Source organism: Erpetoichthys calabaricus, chromosome 12 (assembly GCF_900747795.2).
Source record: "Erpetoichthys calabaricus chromosome 12, fErpCal1.3, whole genome shotgun sequence".
Classification (NCBI taxonomy): domain Eukaryota; kingdom Metazoa; phylum Chordata; class Cladistia; order Polypteriformes; family Polypteridae; genus Erpetoichthys; species Erpetoichthys calabaricus.
In genome coordinates this window covers 36,793,232-36,813,130 of record NC_041405.2, presented here as the reverse complement: position 1 = coordinate 36,813,130, position 19,899 = coordinate 36,793,232, and the positions used below count along the sequence as shown (strand labels likewise).

The 19,899-nt window shown below is 37.4% G+C and overlaps 1 protein-coding gene across 1 annotated transcript in view; it reads left to right on the top strand.

Annotated features, from left to right (window-relative positions):
- The window catches only part of fgf16 (fibroblast growth factor 16), a 73,674-nt gene that overhangs the window by 20,776 nt on the left and 32,999 nt on the right, over nt 1-19,899 (top strand). The window contains exon 2 of the mRNA XM_028817002.2: nt 6,090-6,193. Within this exon, the coding sequence (XP_028672835.1) occupies nt 6,090-6,193 (104 nt within the window). The remainder of the gene's footprint in view (nt 1-6,089; nt 6,194-19,899) is intronic.

The following is a 19,899-nucleotide window of genomic DNA, read 5'->3' as shown; positions in this document are numbered from 1 at the left end:
TCAGCTAAGGGGTTGAGATACTAGCTGTGAAATGACTGTATGGGGCATAATGATTTGAGCTCCATGATCAGAGGGGCATGGTTGGAGATAAAAATAGTATCGTACTTGCAAGATTTAATTGTGGGCAGAAAATTGTTATCTATAAAGAAAAAAATCAATTCTTGAGTAACAATGATGTACTGGTGAGAAGAAGGAATATGCTCTTGAGTTTGGATTTAGAAATCTCCAAGGGTCTCATAAGTTATGATCAGTTACAAGCTGTGTAATTGTTTTTGCAGTGTTAGATATCGTCACCCCTGTGTCTGAAGACATATCCAGGTCTGGATTTAAAACACATAAATCACACATAATGAACACATATCGCCCTTCAGAATCAGATACTACATCTGATACTACAAATGAAATTGTTCCATGTATTAAGATTCCAACACCTCTAGTTTTCTTTGTGTAGCTGGACTTTGCAACCAAAACTGATCCTTACGTAATAAGTGAGTCTCCTGTAAAAAATACTATCTTGGCGTTTAGACCTGTTAGGTGAGAGAATACTTTCTTTAGCTTTAAGTCATGATTGAGACCATTGACATTCCAGTTCACAAAGTTCACTGTTTGGTTATAGAGACATTGCTTCTGAACTTTTGTTGACATTTTGTAGTCTTAAATTAAGGTAGTACATTATTACATATTATAGCTTTAACCTTAATTTCCAATTTTGACAGGAGTTATTGCTATGAAGCCTATTGTTGTGTTGGCACTTACAATTGTGGGGGTGAAAAGGATAGATTAGAAATAGCTTGCTCTCTTTCTCTCTCCCAACCCATTTTGCCTCCCCACATGAGGCTAGACCACACTTCACAAAGTCCCAGTCCTCTGAAATACCTAGAGACAGAGCATGTCCAAAAACAAAACAAGACCCACAGCAATGGTGTAGAAGGATTAAAGTAGAGATATCAACACAATACAGTCCACATACTATAAACCTAGAATATAATCTTAAACAGTTCAAAAAGAGAAACCCAGGGAATGATGTTAAACTGTACCCGTGGAGAAGCAGATAACGTATGATAGTAAAATTCTAATGCAATAAACTAAGGTTATGATGTTAAACAGTCCCTTTTGGGTTGAAAAAAATATAATTATAATTAAAATATAACAATAGCCGAGAAGGAAATAGAACGTTTAATTACGGCAAAAGTTTCATTGCGAATGAACCAGATTGCAAATAAAATCATTGCCTTGCCAGGACATGATATGACTCACGATCGACTTTCAGAAAGTGTCGGGATCAATGTTCTTTTTCTGTTTCACCCAGAGAACTAAAACTGCAGAATGTACCTTGAATATCCACTATCAATTTAGCAGGATACAAGAGGCTGTATCTGATTTCAGCTTCCTGTAAGTGCTGTAAAATGTGGCACGTTTAGGAGCTGTTAAAGGTGAGAAAGCAGGGAAAATACAAATGTGGTTATTTTCAAATATAATCTATTGTTTCAGTCTAAGAAGTGACATCAAATATAATTTAGATTGTAATTTGTCTAAACTTACAATAAGGCTTCTAGATTTTGAGGCGTTCGATCCAAGTATGCAATAAGCTGCTGATATCTCGGTGTCTGATTAAAAATCCTCTCCAATTACCATCATAAGTATCATAGTTCAGCTGTGATGTTTACATGGTTTGCACTTTCATGATTTTCAGAGAGATCTTCGATTCTGATATTATTTCTTCTGTATCCATCTTCCAGTGCAGCTAGTCTGTCTCCAAACACTTTGCATTAGGAATTTGCAGCCGTTGCTTTTTCATCAGCGGTAGTTGGCAATTGTTCAACTATTTCAATATGAGCCATGAATGTTTGCTTAACGTCTTCAAGCTGAGTACCAAGTACTCTAAATTTATTCTCAAACTTACTCACATTTTCCTGTATTTTCCTCAATTTTTCCTCAAAGTTATTACTTAAACGTTTGTTCTGAGGCCTTATGTATAACACCATGTGTAGAATTCACACTAAAACATGGCGTACAGACAAAAACAGAAATGTGCGTACACACAAAAAAATCCAGATGCATAAATCTGTGCGTACACCAGCTTCCATGTGGTTCTGCTACATAAATCTCGGTCAGTGTGAAATGTAACACATGTGCACGCGCTTGCCACCCCACCCTGACTCCTCCCAGAATTACGCTTCTTTGAATATGCAAATATGTGAAAAGACAATGGCAAAAGCACGGGAGAAAAAAAGAAGAATTTCAGTGAATACAAGTGGAGGCAAGGAAAAAACTGCTATTTGTTGGTTTAAGCAGTGGTATAAACAATGAAAGAAAGCTGATCAACTGACATAGAGTGGAGGAGAAACTCGAAAGTTCAAGTTCAGAAAGTCACACAGTACTAAAAATAAAAAAAGTGGTCAGATATCAAAGTCGCCATGAAAAGGCGAGTCGTAGACCACCATCTGAGTGTCATATGGAAGCGTATTAGGGTACAGAGAAAAGAAAAAACAGACACAGTGGGGAAAAAAGGTTGAAATTTCCACTTTAATCACGTAGTTTATTTTGTCATTAAAGCAGAACGTCATAAACTTCAACTTAAAATTGTTTAATTTACTAGTTTCTCAAATCCCATTGTAACTAAACTAGCATGTTAAATGCTTCGTATTCTGTATGTTCTTCTATGTACTCTATGTGTGTGAATCACTATGTGCTTCCTCTTATGCTGACAGGACACAGAATACATATTACAGCTCTCTGAACAATTTAAATACTAAGATGTATACTTGGTATCATTTTCATGATGATAGGCATTAAAGCATGTATAAAACATGAGGGCAAGGTGTTGCAGTGGTAGCGATGAGCTGGCACCCCATCCAGAGATTGTTCTTGCCTCCCTCAAGATGCTTGCTGTGCAGTGCACGACCCTCGATAGAATAAGTTATTGCAGCAGTACTGTCTCTTTTGAAAAGTACAAATCCCCAATTCCTGTCCTTCCTTTTCTTTCTCCAAGTAACCAATTGCCACACAATCAGCTCTGTAATAGACGTTAAGCCATCTGTAAGCTTAGAACGCTGATTCTTCAAAACTTTTAAGGAACATTGAATAATGTTTAGTTATTCTATCCCTCTGTCCTTCCAGTGTTGCGCCAGCCACAGCAAGAATACAGCGCGAGGCAGGAACAATCTGTGAACGAAGCTCCAGCTCCTCACTAGCGCTGCATCACTGTGTAGTTAAAGTTTTATCTGTATAATATAATAAACATATTTTGCTGCATTTCAACTTAGAAATGATATTGTCATCATATGTACTGTAAATATGCGCTTTATAAAGAGGCTCAGGTTGTTTAATATTATAACTGTATCGCAAGTTTACAGTAAGGTAACTGTACTTATAAGTACAAACAGTTCTACAAGGAGCATTTGATGGACTGATTGAGTGCATTTATAGTTCTTCGGATGAAACTGTTTCTGAACCACGAGGTCAGTACAGGACAGACTCTGAAGCGTCTGTCGGATGTGAGCAGTTCAAATAGGAATGTGGAATATAAACTTTAGAAGATGATTGACTTGAGCAGATTCTGAAGAACATTCTTATATGTGAATTTGAATCCTTTTGCACCTTTAACTACTTTATTGCAGATTCCTAGTTAAACATGATTGCTGTGTTCAGATGCAGTGCCTTATAAGAATGGGGTTTAGGTTCTACCAAGCTCTGTTTATCAGGTATAGTATATGTTGGCAACTGTTTACCTGTATGTGTTTATGAGGTAATTCAGTTTAGATCTAATTTATAGTGAACCAGAAAATGTTTTTTTGTTATTGATCTGATTTTGTTTTTTGACACGAAGATTATTTCCTATTTTCAGAAGGTCCACATGTTTTAATGTATTTGGTTAAACTAGCCGTCAAAGGCATAATACAGTGTAATTGGGTACTTTGGGACTGTAGTACAACAGTTAAAGGTTGAAATGAAAACAGCCATTCTTTGATTAAAGACCTCTGCTTCTGATTAAGCAGGAAAAAAAAATATCAAAAAAAATATCAGAACTGATTGAGACAACACCTAGTGATTATACAAGAAAAGTATGGCCTGTGCACAATACAGTATGTGTGGAAGCTGTGCTGTCTTCACTTGGTACTCCAGTTTTTCTTCCTCATATGTTTGTTTAATTATGCCCTGCCATGGAGTCGCGTTCCTCCTGGGGTGGTGCCCAATGTTGCTGGCATAAATGCCACATGCATGTCACCAAGAAGGTTGAACAGTGGATGGATGAACAGACCCAATGTTTTTGACAATGGGAAATGGTTCAGAAATAAGACTTTTAAGTGGGTTCATCTTCTTATTTTTAGAGTTGTAGGAAATGGTTTGTTATTAACCTCCTTACGTTTTTTCAAGTTACCAGCAGCTGTCTCTGCTTTACTTGTTAGTTTTAAAGGCATAAACTAAAAATGTTAACCATAAAAATATTTTAGAACATAAACCAAAATTATCCATGTGTTATTTTTGATTATTTTTTTGGTTTAATTCATACATATATAATATTCATTTTTAAAATCGGTAATTGTCTATAAATATTAGATCTTTTTCATAGAGTTACATTACCTTAAATAGGAAGGACGGGACCGGTTATAAATATAACTATCACTATTTACTGTATTTTACAGATTGATGAACAACGACGGTATTTAACTTAATGGAGTATTTAATCAAAAAATATGCAAAAATACTAACCTATGTTTTAACTATTTATTCATTTTTACATTTTAATGCCATTATTGTAAAAAAATTATTTAATATTCAAGAAAAATTCTAGAATTGAATGCATGTGCACATTTTGAAAATCAGATTCATTTGTGAAAGTTGAAAACAGAAAGCGCTTACCACTTATAACATACTTTTCAATTTACAGTAGTTATGATAAATTGGTGTTACCTAAAAGTATTTATCTACACACTGTTAATAAAAATCAAGATGGTCTAAGAGAACTGCAAAGATTATTAAAGATTGTGGCCAGAGTACATGCCAAGTACTAAAATGATGTTAGCAAAAAATACAATATGTAAATAATTATATTGTACTATTTGGGGGAAAAAACATATTTTGGTATGACTGTGAAATAAGGAATGTCTATAAAAATGTATTTTCTTGAATACATTTGTACCAGGGTTAGAGTCTAACTTTTGCTTGTGAAGACATCATATTTCTGTTTCTGTCTTATTTGTCTGAAGAGTTCATGCTTGTCAGTTCTAATTATATTTTTTGACAGAGGGAATGTCCAAGTGGCACCCTAACTAGGAACCAGAAATGGCACAGAAACAAATATATATCAAATACCGTGTTTATTAAGCCAAACACATAAAACAAGGAATGATCAAAGTGAGAACACAATCGGGCGACATTAAAGCACAAACAAAACCGTAGCTGCTTTATAAGCACACTTACTGCAGCCTGTATTCCTACCTCACTTCATTATTAATTAGGGTGTTTTTTGGAAATCCTCGATTATACAGTGTATGGGACAATGTACTTCTCAAAGTGCAGTAAACTGTGAAGTTTTGCTGGGTGAGTGTTCAGGAACATTTTATTAGTTAATTTCTTCCTCCCTAAGGTACTCCCTTTATGGTTGATAGAGAAGGCAACTCAATGTAGGATGGCTCCCTCATTTCCCAAACATCAAAATAGGTTTACAAGTCCAACTCAGCAGCTTTTGTGAGTTAGGATTGTGTATATACAGTTTTAGGACTAGCTTAAAAGGTTATTCACGGGTGGCCTCTGGTGTTACTGCTCTACTATTTTTTGTAAAAGGGCCCTAAATTCAGTACTACTTCTATGTTTGGAAGTCTTTACCCTGCGTCTTGCTGCCATTTTGGCTTAGAGTATTATTTCTGTCCTTTTGACAATTCTGCATGACCTTCTTCTCACTTATTTATTTTTCAAACAAGTACTGCCAGAGCAGCCACTGCACACAAATAAAGCCAAAAGAAAAAAAAATGTTTTCAGAATATCTATACTTTATAGGTAGATTACATTCATCCAATTTGCAGGCAACTACAGAATTCAAGGTCCTCTCCCAATTTAATTGTAAAGCGATATTTTCTTTTTTTAAGGGATTCTGGAATTTATTAGTCTGGCTGTGGGTCTGGTCAGCATTCGTGGGGTTGATGCTGGGCTTTACCTGGGAATGAACGAGAAGGGTGAGCTGTATGGTTCGGTAAGTTTTACTTTTTTATCAAAAAATATCAAAACCTAGACTAAGAGGTTACTTTTTCTGTTCACATAACCTTGATGTCTATAATTGACCTGTTAGATAGATAGATAGATACTTTATTAATCCCAAGGGGAAATTCACAAATTGTTCAGTTAATAAGTTAATAAGTTCAGTTGAGTACTACATTTAAAGAGGGTAGACAGGCATTGTATATACAGATCATGTGCTTGTGTATAATTTAAATTCAAATTTATTATTATGTGTGTGTCTTGCAGTTGTTAGCATGAACAGCTGTTGAACAGGCTAATGTCTTGTGAACAGAATGTAGTGGTCTGAATACAAATGGCTCTGTACATGTTTGCCATAACAGAAGAGAGAGAAAAATAACTGAGGGTTGACTGAGATCTTTAATATTTCTGTTTTGGAGTTGGAGAAGTGTTTTGCCACCCTGTCATAGATGAACAAGGAATATAGTGGGGCAAAGTACAGTAGATTACCCTATGGGGTATCGAGGATCAGCAGGGAGGAAAGGATGCTGCCAGACTATACCTGAAGGGGTTTGCCAGGTCGATGTCCAAAATCCAGCTGCATAGGGTACCTGCTACAACAGCGTAAAGTGCTGAGCTGTACTCCATCAACAGTACGCTGACATGACAGGTGCTCCAGCATTGTATGAAGTGAAGCAGTTGTGACAATATGCAAACTGGAGGACTACTGTATGGAATGTTACATGTAACGTATCCCGGCACTAGTCTCTGGCCTTTAGTCATTTAGTCTCTTTTGAAGCATATAATAACCATAGAGTCTGTAAGTGAGATATTAAAGAGGTCTAAAAGGTTTTGGTAGGTCATTCTTAAAACCCCATTTGAACCAGGTACCATATGGATGTTGACTCATTTAACAAGTGTCCTTATGTCATCTACAGAGGAGGATGAAACATGCAGTGTTTCATTCAATGGGATGTTCAACAGTCCGCCATTGCAATCAAAGCACATGTAGGAAACATAAAGTTCATCTAAGAAGAAAAGTGGGCATGTGATTGTATTAAACTTAAATATTTGATTAGTAAGCATTTATGAACTTTGCTATTGTTTACTTACATCACAACTGCTGCTACACCCAAGTGCCATTTAATGTCCATATTGAAATTTAACAACTTTTTACTGCTTTCCTGGGCTAAGTTTCAGGTTCAGATTCAGTTTCAATGAAAAGTGAATAATGACTTAGAAGAGAGACATGGTCAGAAAGAGTAGAGTCACCCTGAGAAGCCATGCAGGGAGTTTGTGAGTGAGTGAGAAAGAGAAAGATGATGATGAAGCACTTAAAGAGCAGAACTTACAAGACTTGCTCCTCTGCTTCAATCCATCGGCCTGGGCACATGGCCACCAATGATCTCAGGAAGGATCCTTTCTTGAATCGGCTTATGGAGTTTGGGAAAGAAAGTTTAGATCATCTAGCCTCCGACCCCATGTGAATGGTGCAAGACAGAGCGATCAGTATGAACCTGCAGGCAACAAACAGGAAAACAAGGGTTGACGTCCCCAAGAAACTGGATTTGATCATTTCAGCTTATGAAGGGTGATGAAAAAATTGAAAGCATGACCAATTTAGAGCAACACCAGTAAAACCAAGCACTTGTCTCCCTGTAATGAATACCAGCACACTTGTTATAATTTTCACAAAGCTTTTCTGTGCCACTCAGATAAATCATTTGTCTCACATGTTCAACCTCTATTGTGCCACTACAGTTCTTTAATGACAGAGTCTGTCCTGAATAAGGAAAGTGGGACACAGGAGGTGGTCACATGGTGGCAGGTCTGGAGAACTGGGTGGGCTCAGCATTTCTTTGAGTCCACAATGTCCCAGAGAAGCCTTTGTAAACTGATCCATCGTCATGAAACAGAATGGATATTGTGCACAGCTTTCCTGGCTAATTTTTCAAGATTAATTGCCTGACATGTAAAAGAAATGACTAGTTACTGCACGGACCTCACTCATTTTTAATTGGTCATGAAGAATGGATTCACTTGTGCTGTAACTAAGTTTAAAAAGTTTAGTGTGTTTATTTATTTATTTTGTTGTTTCTTTTTTCTTGCATTTCACTTTTGGAATAAACTAAGTACGTACATATTTTTTCATCCCTCCTTCTTCCAGTGCTGGGTTAGTGGGCTGGGGACAGTGCCTTTGATGGAAGGCGCAGGGCAGGAAACAGCCACGAGCAGGCCACCCCAGAGCTCGTCACATACACCACACACACACATACTTTAACCAGTGTTTCTGGGCCACTTTTGGGCTCAAGGCACATGAGATTTGTTCACAGGTATACTGTGATACCCCATGCCCCCTCACTAAAAGGATCTCCAACTCTGTGCAATATTTTTTTATCCTGTTTCTAATTGTGTTGGCTTCAACCTCTACAGCCAGTCCCAAACCCAAGGCCAGTATTTGATTTTATTTCCCATTTGTAACCACACTCCCCTCTGCATTGGAGGGGGGTGGGCTGAGGCACATGCAATTAGAAGAAACGAGATAAAAAAAATCACACCATTGTTACTCCAGCTATGGATGACAGGGGGGCTATAATGGCTTTTATTTTCTCATGTGCTTGTGAAACACCGATGTGAGCAGAGTGATGCAGGCACATTCAATCAAACTGGTGGGGGTGCTCATGTGAAAATTTGAGAGGCACAGGTACATTGTAATATTACTCACTGGTACTCTAAGAAACATTGTAGTCTAAGTTGAAATTAAAAGAGCACTGCTCAGAGAAATAACATCGGGAGAATGTGTGGCAGACGGCCTCAGGGTATCGTAATTGAACCCATAACACTTGAACTGTAAAACTACACATCACAATGATTCAAAGTTATATTAAGCACTTCTTATAATTCAAGCATAGAATTGAGTCCTTCATCAAATGCGTCGTTCTCAATAAAGTCAAAACTGTGATCAGAGTCTGACTCGAGCTTTGAACATTTATTTCTTTTCGGCTCAGCTGTGACAAGTGGTACAAATGACCACTCACAGACAACTACAGTAAAACCTTGGATTGCGAGTAATTTAGTTTTGTTAGTGTTTTCCAAGATGAGCTAAAATTTTTAATACATTTTAACTTGATAAACGAGCAAGTAGTACATATATGCTTCGTCTTCCGAGCGTCACATGATCACAACTGAGCCGATGGTGGTTCTCTCTCTGTCTCTTTCATGCTGAGGAATTGTGGGTAATCATCTCCCATGCTTGATCTCATTCAGCGTGCCTCACTCATATAGTCCAAATCTGAATGCGCGTGTAGTGTGTACTATAGCAGGGGTAGGCAATCTCGGTCCTGGAGTGCCACAGTATGTGCAGGTTTTTGTTCCAACCCAGTTCCTTAACGAGAACTCAATTATTGCTGATGAAGCACATATTGCTTAAGTGACATTTTAATGCTTCATTTTAGTGGTCTCGCTTGTTAAGGTTCTCCAACCTTAATTGCTTATTTCAATCTTAAACTGCTGCATTCAGTGTTTTAATTGCTCCTTATTAGCAATAAGATGTAAAAGACAAAGCAGCCAGCAGTTCTCCAGCTAGCTTTTTTCCAATTACATCTGTGTGTGTTCATCATGCACGGTTTGATTTAATAAAACACTTAATAGAAAAATGTGACAGACTGAAAATGATCTGTTTTAGGCTTCATATCATTTGGATGATATCCTTGGAAAGGAAAAAAATCTACGATATAAAAGCCTTACATTGCACAGACTAACAAGCCATAAAATTAAATAAGGTCTGAGATTGGCAATGATTGGTTTCTAATTAAGCAATTGGGTTGAATGAAAACCTGTAGCCACTGCGGCTCACCAGGACCGACGTTACCTACCCCTGTTTTACATCTTATTGCTAATAAGGAGCAATTAAAACACTGAATGCAGCAGTTTAAGATTGAAATAAGCAATTAAGGTTGGAGAACCTTAACAAGCGAGACCACTAAAATGAAGCATTAAAATGTCACTTAAGCAATATGTGCTTCATCAGCAATAATTGAGTTCTCGTTAAGGAACTGGGTTGGAACAAAAACCTGCACATACTGTGGCACTCCAGGACCGAGATTGCCTACCCCTGTACTATAGCATCATGACCATGTGGGTGTGTGCTGTGACGTGTGAGTCCCTGTCTTGCACCCCAAAACACGAGGCTGAGTTTCAGTACTACAGCAAAACCAGCTTTAATTCAGTGTGAAACAGGAACAGCACGGTTATTGTTGCGGGATCTGCCACTCTCCTATACACCGACACAGCAATCAGGCAGGTCTGGGCCAAGTTAATGGCCAAGTAATTGAGTGCCCTTGCATTTATAATGTTCCTCGCATCACCCATCGATGACATGTGCTTATAGCATGACCGGGATCTTTTTGGATTTGCTTTTGCAGCAAATTACTACAGCGCCGGGAGCCTTGCGGTTGCTTCGGGATGCTCTTCTGTGTATTTTTTTTATTTTGTGTCCAAGTGTAGTGACTCTTCAGGCAAAAGCAACTGTCATTGGATAGGTTTCCTTGTTAAAGTCGCAAAAAAAGAAAAAGATTCTAATGAGCTAACAGGTAGATAGCAGTGATTCCGTTAGTTAGAGTGAAAGTCGTCCTACACAATAACTCTCCTCCTCCTCTCCTCTCTCTTGTCTCCCTCACACCAGCCACGATTCTTTTCAAATGTAAAGTGCAGGTTAATTTGTTTTATGTATTTTTACTTCATATTTTGTATTAATCATAATTATATGAATATTTTTGGGTTGTAGAACGAATCATCTGAGTTTCCATTATTTCTTATGGGGAAATTTGCTTTGATATATGAGTGCTTTGGATCACAATCACGTTTCTGGAACAAATTATGCTTGCAAACCAAGGCACCACTGTATACATCTTTGGAAAGGTGTGGAACTCAGCTACCCGCTGGTAATGAGCCTTTCACTAAATGTGGCTTGATGTAGCTGAGATCTTTGATAAAAGCAGATTCACTTAGCTGTGACACATTGTTCACCTCAGCATAAATGTGTACAAATCACATATTTCATCATTGAAAGAGAGCAGATAACATGGCTATATATAATTTATTTGAAAGAAAACGCCCTTGTGTATGTAAAAATATCATTATTGCTTTTGATTGACTTGTGGTTTTATTGCAACATACACAAACTACTTTGAAATATGGTGGTATCTTCTATCCCAGGTGTTGCACTGAATCCAGGGTGGTGTCCCTGTGTCTCTCCACAACACTGTAAGAAAGTTAGAGAACTGTTGAAATGACAGGCATACAATAAACAATTATTAAAATGACACTATGTTGATCGCTACTATTTTTGTAAACGGAGACAACTTCTAGTTTAAAAAATTATTTAAAAAAATTAAAATAATTTATTGCAAAATTTTAAACTTTTTATAAATTAGTTAATTTTCTAACCCACTAACCTGCATTTTCCTTAAACCAAGAGATCTTTTGGAAAGCATTAATATTCTGAAAAAAAGTGGAGAATCCAGACCAGAGTTCAAGAGCAGCATTTGACATGCACTGATCTCTAAGCACCGTGACAAAGCCAAAATAATGAGTTACTAAGTAGTAACACAGAGGGGAAAAAGATTATTTTACATTATTTCTACTGTGGCCACTGGGGGGAGTTCCAGCACCCCAAACCCAAGACACAACGACACACATAGAGTCCTGGGTTCAAATCCAGCAATTTTATTTTCAATAACATGTACCTTTTACAGGCTTCATTCCTTCAGTGTTGTAGCAGCTCTCACACCACACAGCACAGCCCAGCAATACTAACAGTCCCTCTTTGCTCTTTTTACTTTTCTCCACTTCTCACAGGGGAGTGTTGATTTTTACTGTCCAACAGCTCCCCTTGGTGGCCCCAAAAGAAGCTGACAGGGCAGGCTCATAGGACCACAGCTCCCATGCTGCCCTGCAGACATCTGTAATGGGTCTTGGCAGATGGGATTCTGCCACCAAGTGTACAGGGGGATACTCTACCCATAGAAGGCAGTCACACACTATGCTGTCCATTCCGGGTGTTGCTCAGTGGTTGTTAGGATGCCAGCCTCGCCATAGCCACTGTAACGTCCTTCCACATCCAGGTACTGGCATGGAATGTAGATACTGTTATTTCCTCCCTCACTTTCCATCATCCAGGCCTCCTGGCCAGGTAAGGGAGTGGAGTCTACATTGGCTAGGGCACCAGGTCATCTCTCACAGTACTTAAAAGATAATAGAAATCTGACAAAATATGAATATAAGTTAGTATGTTAAGCATTGATGAAGAGGCACATGTTGGCAATTAGAAGATGGCTTTTTATCTGCACTTACCATCTGGACATATTTTTAAGGAATTCCATACACAGTTTTTCTTGCATACTTAAGAAGACTTTGTTCAATGGAATTTGCGGTTCGGTGGCAACTAGGCAACAGTCAACTCGGCGAAAAGACAAGTCGGTGAAAGATAATTCGGCGAAGAAACAATTTGGCAAAATACAACTCGCCGACATCCTTTACCAGTTTGGTAATAGTTAGGTTCAAAGAGATTTTTTAATTATATTTAAATGACAACGTGATTTAAAATGTTGAAAATAAATTTATATAATAGACGAACAAACTTTATTTTGCAGATGGAAGAAACTCTATCTTACATTATCTTCTGTAACCAAAATTGCTAATCGTTCATATAAATTGTATTGATTGTAATCGTATGATAACGTTATTTAGAATACAAAAGGTGACCTGCAAGTACGGCTTAAGGAATATCTTTACTCTCAATGTATTGGGACTCTCATAAAGCAGGAGATTCTATGGATTTCTGGTGCCCTACGTTGTCATTTAAATATCATGAAAAAAATCTCTTTGAACCTAACTATTACCTAACTGGTAAAGAATGTCGCCGAGTTGTCTTTTCGCCCAGTTGATTGTCGCCCATTTGCCCCTGAAAATGAACTTGCACTTGATGGTCCTTTAAAACCTTGAGTATAAATGTTTGTAGCCGTTCATGTCTATTTCATTTTATTAATCAAGGAGTTTTTCTTCTATTTTGCAATTGATATTATTTATACTTTTTGAATCACCTTCTTACTGGTATGTCTGTTTCCTCTCATTCAAAGGCCCATGTTAAAAAATGTAGTTTGCAATTTACAAATCTATAATATTTGAAATATGATTTTATTAGAATGATATCTAAATAACTGACTAGAGGAGTAACTGTGTAACACTGGAAAAAAAAAAGTACTGTCATGAGTATTTATAAGAAATACAACTTTAAATGTCATGTTATAGCAAGTAATAGTAGGATATTGATGTTAAAAATTTCAATATAAAATTAGAAATGCATTCACAATGAAGTAAAGGCTGTAAAGAATACATTTAAAGTCCTTTAGTTGCCAATATCGTCCCCAATGATGGGACACACATGCATCAAGAAACGTCTCTAACCTCCTGCATCATGGTTGCATTCAGTGCAGTGTCACAGGGTTGCATGTTGGACACTGGTTATGCTATATGATCATGCATTATGAAGATAAGGTTTTTTAAGTTTAATATTTCCTAGTAAAGAGGAGGAAGAGGAGGTGGAGGGAATAAAGACAGAAGACATGGAATATTGGCAGGAACAGATGAAAAAAAAAAAAAAGAAATTACTTTAGGAAGCTGTTGGATGAGAGCAACTAAATCAGATATCTGTATTAATCCAACAAATGAGATGAGGTATTTTCAGGAAATGAAAGGTTTCATTTATATGACACTGTAAACGGGCTCAGATTATAGCAAAGTGAAGACTGTCAAATAAATAAGGCAGTTTACAAATACTATTATGTAAAGATGTAGTTTTGGTAAATAAAAAGTCTCAGAGATTTAGGTTCAGGGGTACATTTCAGCAAATGTAAAGTAAAGATACTTAATGGAGTCTTTGAAAGACCCTACAAGAGGAACAACAGAAGCTACAACAGCAGAAACACATTACAGTACATGCATTCTTATGATCTCGCTCAGTTTGTGATTTTTGTTCAAAGAAATAAAAACTCCTGCCTAACAGTACCACACAGTGGTTTGGCTGGTTCAGGCAAAAGCACAGGCACGCAACTAACTTAATAGCCTAATTTCAATGTTTTTTTTTTTTACAACTCGTAAAAAAAATGTAGAGAAATACTTGTGGCTTCAAAACCTCAGAAGTGTGTAAGAGGCTCAAATATTTTTAGTTTAGCATCCAGTCTACTAGAGCTAATGAATGTACTGTGATGGTTTATCACCCTGAAGGGAATTTCTGTCATACATCAAAATCTCATAAAAACAACTATGGTACAAAACTCAATAACAACCAAATAAAACATAACACACACAAACAGGACGGAGTTGAGGAAACTTATCCCATCCTACTCTGGAAACTAACATTTATTGCTGATCTTTATTACCTCCTTCAGGTCTACCAGTAAGCACTTAAAGCAGATCTGTGTACTTGTGGCTTTCACATTCTTTTAAATGGTGCAAGCACTTCTTCACCAACAGAACTTCAAAAAGAAAGAAAGAATTATAATGAATGTGATTGGGATGAACAGGTGGATTTCCTAATGTGATTCCTGAGTGTACATTGTATGTGTTTAATAATTGAAGGACTGTCGACTGTAAAGGTTTTTGATTTAGGTAACTGGTGTCTCATCCTGGAGGGTAAAAGATGTATGCTCTAACATAAGTGAATACTGCCGTAAACATTTTAAAATGCTTTGGAAAAAAAATGATGAATGTGTTTTTATCTTTAATAAAACTTATTAGGTTCATTAAAAATTTAGTCTTGGGTGTGTTTAAGTATTTGTTGAAAATATTAAGTATCTGCCTTCTTTTTTCAAATGAACCCCACCAGAGAGGATAATTTCAAACTTCAATATCCTTCTACAGTAGTTTTATTGTCAAGAGAAGCAATTCATTAATTAAAAAATTCATTTAAGTATATGGGCTGTAAAGTGTAGAGATTTAAGGACAGCAATTCTATGGTCACCAGTAATGGCGCACTGCACGATAACGTGCAGTGAATACACTTGACTTGAGCATTCCTAGTTTTCATCCTCTTTCTCTGTACGTTTAGCATTCATTTGCTCAGAGGTGGATGCACTTGCTGCTTCCTGAGCAGCTCTTCTCTTCTCCACCCTAGCGGCCCTCTTCTTCTCTTCTTTCGTTGGCATCTTTTGCGTTAAAACTGATTAAGTCAGTGTTGGTATTGCAATTAGTACGTTTTCTTTAATTTTTCACTTAAGTTGGCACTTAAGTCTTCAACCTGCCTCAAGAATGATTTAAGATAAAAAAGAGGTTGGGGAAGTGACGGCGAAGGGATGAGAACGGCGCCCGTACAATAAAATAAAAATAAAAAGCGGAATAACCACAAAAGCGGATAGTAGACGTCACATAGTATATGTGTTCCAAATTTCAGGTCAATAGTTCAAACGGTTTGCGAGCTACAGGTGATTTAAAATCCTGGACAGACAAACGAACAGCCACAGTAGCGTATTATATACAGTATATAAAGATTTTTTGAGCTGCTGTTGTAACCCTTACAGCAATATTATCAATTGATTCCAATCTGTAAGTGGAATAATTTGAAAAGCCAGTAGAGTACTGAATTACCTCTCCCTCATTGTATATAGTGAAAAAATATGCCTTTTATAGTTCTTAACACTAGAATTATTAGAGCCTATGAAAAAACTCGTAGATGCGGCCCACCTTAAATCCCATTCGCACCTCTCCGTCAGCGTCTTTTGTCCTGTAAAAGTGCAGATAAAAACAAGCAGCAAGCAGCCTGCTATTCCATTCCCCCACCGCTGCAGAACATGAACAAAGTTCTCCCAGCTCATGCCTTGATTATCTGGGAGTGAAGTGCTGCAGTTTTAGAGTGGAAATAATAGATCGTTATTTGGAACACATGCATTTCATGTGTGTTCTGTTTTTACAATAATCTGTGTAAACACATTGTTAAAACTGAACCGTTTTTCATATTTTAGTAGTAAATGACAAAATGTTGGCATAAACTATATAATGTGTGAAGTCCAAAGATCAAATAAACACTTTCACAAAAGGTTCAAGGATAAAACAACAGCTTCTGTGGCGTAGTGGTAAGATATGCTGACTTGTAATCAAAAGTCCCCGGTTCGATCCCAACTGACTCCTATATTTGCCGTTTTCAGTAGTGAGCTGCTCTTATTGTTAATATTATACAGTACACACATACATTTGGTTTGTGTCTGTAACAGACTGTGTACATTTATAGGACTGTACTTGTAAAAGTTAGTTTTTTTTTTTCATTTTTATACTCTCAGTAACGATCACGATGCATACTACTGCCCTAAGGATCTGATGCTGTTAGTTTTTATTTGGGAGTAGCTGTAAATGTGAGTGGTGTTTTGAAGTAATGGAACTGGACATTTTCTGATCTGGAGGGATAAAAGCTGACACATAAACGCTGGTGAATCTGCCTTCTTCGTACCTCACCGTCACTTGATTTTTTTTAAATTTAGTTTTATTGAGTGTTCCTGCTCATGCTGAATTAGTATGCAGCTTATGGTCTATGATGTAAAAAAAAACAGAACAAAAAACAGAGACATAGGTATATATGATATTTGGAATTATTCATTTTATGACCTGTATAGTACATTTCAGAAAACATTGTGGCACGGATGCAACATTATTCATATTATTCATATTCATTCGCATAACATCTTGCGCTTGTAAACCACAGCACAGAGAGGAGTGTGCACATCGCAACAGGTACACACATTGTTCAAGAAGTGAAAAGGAAAGTCTACAGGACGGTAGTGAGACCAGCTATGTTACATGTGTTGGAGATGGTGGCACTGACCAGAAAACAGGAGACAGAGCTGGAGGTGGCAGAATTAAAGATGCTAAAATTTGCACTGGGTGTGACCAGGATGGATAAGATTAGGAACGAGTTCATTAGAGGGTCAGCTCAAGTTGGACGGTTGGGAGACAAAGTCAGAGAGGCGAGATTGCGTTCGTTAGAACGTGTGCAGCGGAAAGATGATGGGTATATTGGGAGAAGGATGCTAAGGATAGAGCTGCCAGGCAAGAGGAAAAGTGGAAGGCCTCAGAGAAGGTTTATGGATGTGGTGAGAGAGGACATGCAGGTGATGGGTGTAACAGAGCAAAATACAGAGAACAGGGAGATATGGAAGAAGATGATCCATGTAACAACCCCTAATGGGAGTAACTGAAAGAGGAAGAAGTGGAGTGAGGTTATCACATTTCAGTAAAAGCTGACGCCATCCTTCAGAATTTTATGAAGTGCAGAGTGTGTTGTGTTAGTGCTGTATGGCAGTTAATTAAAATACAAATTTTGCTCCCAAAATATTGTTTGTAGGGTTGCCACTAACGAGCCATACAGGAATTTGTAAGGCTTTTTTCCCTTTGGAAGAGTAACTAGTTAGTGCTAGTACAAAGTGAAGACATATCTGTTCATATGTTCATGTTCACAGGTGGGCAGCTAACTTCAAAGTGGTTAAGAGAGGGGCTCTGCAGTATGTACACAGGTACAAATGGTCAGTAGAAACTGACAAGTAAATAAGGAAATAACTAGTAGCTGAAATCAGTAAGCCAGTGTTCTTAAAAAGGAAATATTATGTAAAACGTTGATAGATGAATGAGAAGTCGAACAAAATGACACCTTTTATTGGCTACAACCTGCCTGAAGATGGGGCCTGAGCTGCCTAGAAAGCTTTCGTATTGTAATCATTTCATTTAGCCAATAAAAGGTGTCATTTTGCTTGACGTCTCATTGCATTCATAATGGCTAGCACAGTACAACACCCTACTATTACATTTGATAGATCAGAAAAGCTAGCACAATTAAGAGGGTGATAGACTAAGGTCTCATCAATCATCAGACACTTAGAGATAGGAGAATCACAATTGCAGAGTTCAAGGCAAAAGGGCGCTCCTAGGTCATCAATTGAAGTGTCAAACCATTTTCAGGTCCTTGCAGAGCTGAACAGCATCACTGAAGACTGAGGTGTTAGGCAGACATGTGGAGCTTCAACAGGCCAACTCAAAACCAGTCTCCAGAAGCAGAAAGGCTTTGATAGTGGGGGACTCAATCATTAGGAGGACTGAAGCTCAGGTTTGCTCCAGAGACAAGTCTCACACAATGTGTTGCCTTCTGGATGCACAGATGGAATAGAGAATAGGCTCTTGGTCAGAGTGGCGATGTATCCAGTTGTTAAAACAAATAGTCTGTCAGTTTTGGAATCCAAATTTAAAGAGTTAGGTTCCAGGCTGAGGAGCAGAACTGACAACGTAGTCTTCTCCAAAGTTCTACCTATGCCACGCACCCGCCCAGATAGGATCAGAAGGCTTAACAAACATGTGGTTCTAATTGTGGTGTAGAGTAGATTTATGGGGAATTGAGACTCCTTTTAGAACATGTGAACCGGTTACATTTAAACTGGGGGGCACCAATGTATTGGGGAGGTGTAAGAGCAGGTTAATAAAGGATTGTTTAAACTAGGGAATGAGGGGGCAGAACTGTACGTGAAGGAATGAACAATATTGTAAAAAAAAAAAAAAAACTGGAATAGTAACGTAAATTCTAAAATAACTTAAGTGCAAAAATAAAATACAGTAAGTAAAACATTGTCTTAATGTTGTATCAAATATAAAACAAGTGAGATGGATTTGTATATAGATGAGCATAATAATGATATTTTAACAATAACAGAAACTAGGCTAAATAACAAAGATGAGGAGAAGTATAACATAAAGGAAAATACATTTTTAGGAAGGATAAGCAGAACAGTGAAGGAGCAGGGGTTGTCATTTATGTCAAACAAAATTTAAATGCAAGTCGTCTTCAGTAGCAGGATTAGCCTCATCTTAGTCAGGAGGTCTGGATTTATTTGAAAGCATTTGGGAAAGAGGCCTCATTTTAGGTGTGTGTTAGACCCGTAATGCAGACAATATTTTCAATGCACATTTTTTTAACAATATTAAAATTACAAGTTTAGGGGGGCTATTATATTCATGGGGGACTTTAACTACCTGGATATTAAATGGGCTAACTATGCAAATAGAAGAGTACAAGAGCAGGAGTTTTTAAACATATTCAGTGTCTGTTTTTAACACAGTTTGTTAAAGCACCACCGTGGGGAGAAGCCTGTCTGGATTTAGTACTTTGTAATAATCAGGATAGAATTCAGGGTTTAGAGGTGCTTAAATCAATCAATGGGGTCAAGTGATCATAATGGATTACAATTCTTAGTGTTTTGGAAGAGTGCGGATGTAAAGACTAAAATTATTAAGTTTACCTTTGGAAAGGAAAATTTTAAACAGATACGTCAAAGTCTTAAAGGGATTAACTGGGATAAGATTTTAAGTGTGAAGACAATGAGCAGTGAAATGAGTATAAAAACATTTTACATGTAATGCAGGACAAGTACATACTTAAATTTGGAATTAGTAGGAAATTAAAAAAAGATTTTGCAGTGGGTAAGTAAGCACATAATAAGGAAATGCAAAGGACCTGAAATGGGAAAAAAAACAGCTCTATAAGACTAGTAACTCTAATGTGACTCACAGCGCATATGAGAGCACGAGGCAGGACATCCTTTAAACAGAATATTAAAGAAGCTAAAAGTCCGTTAGAGAGAAATGTCACAGTTAAGGCAAAAGATGACCCAAAGAGATACTTTCTGTATT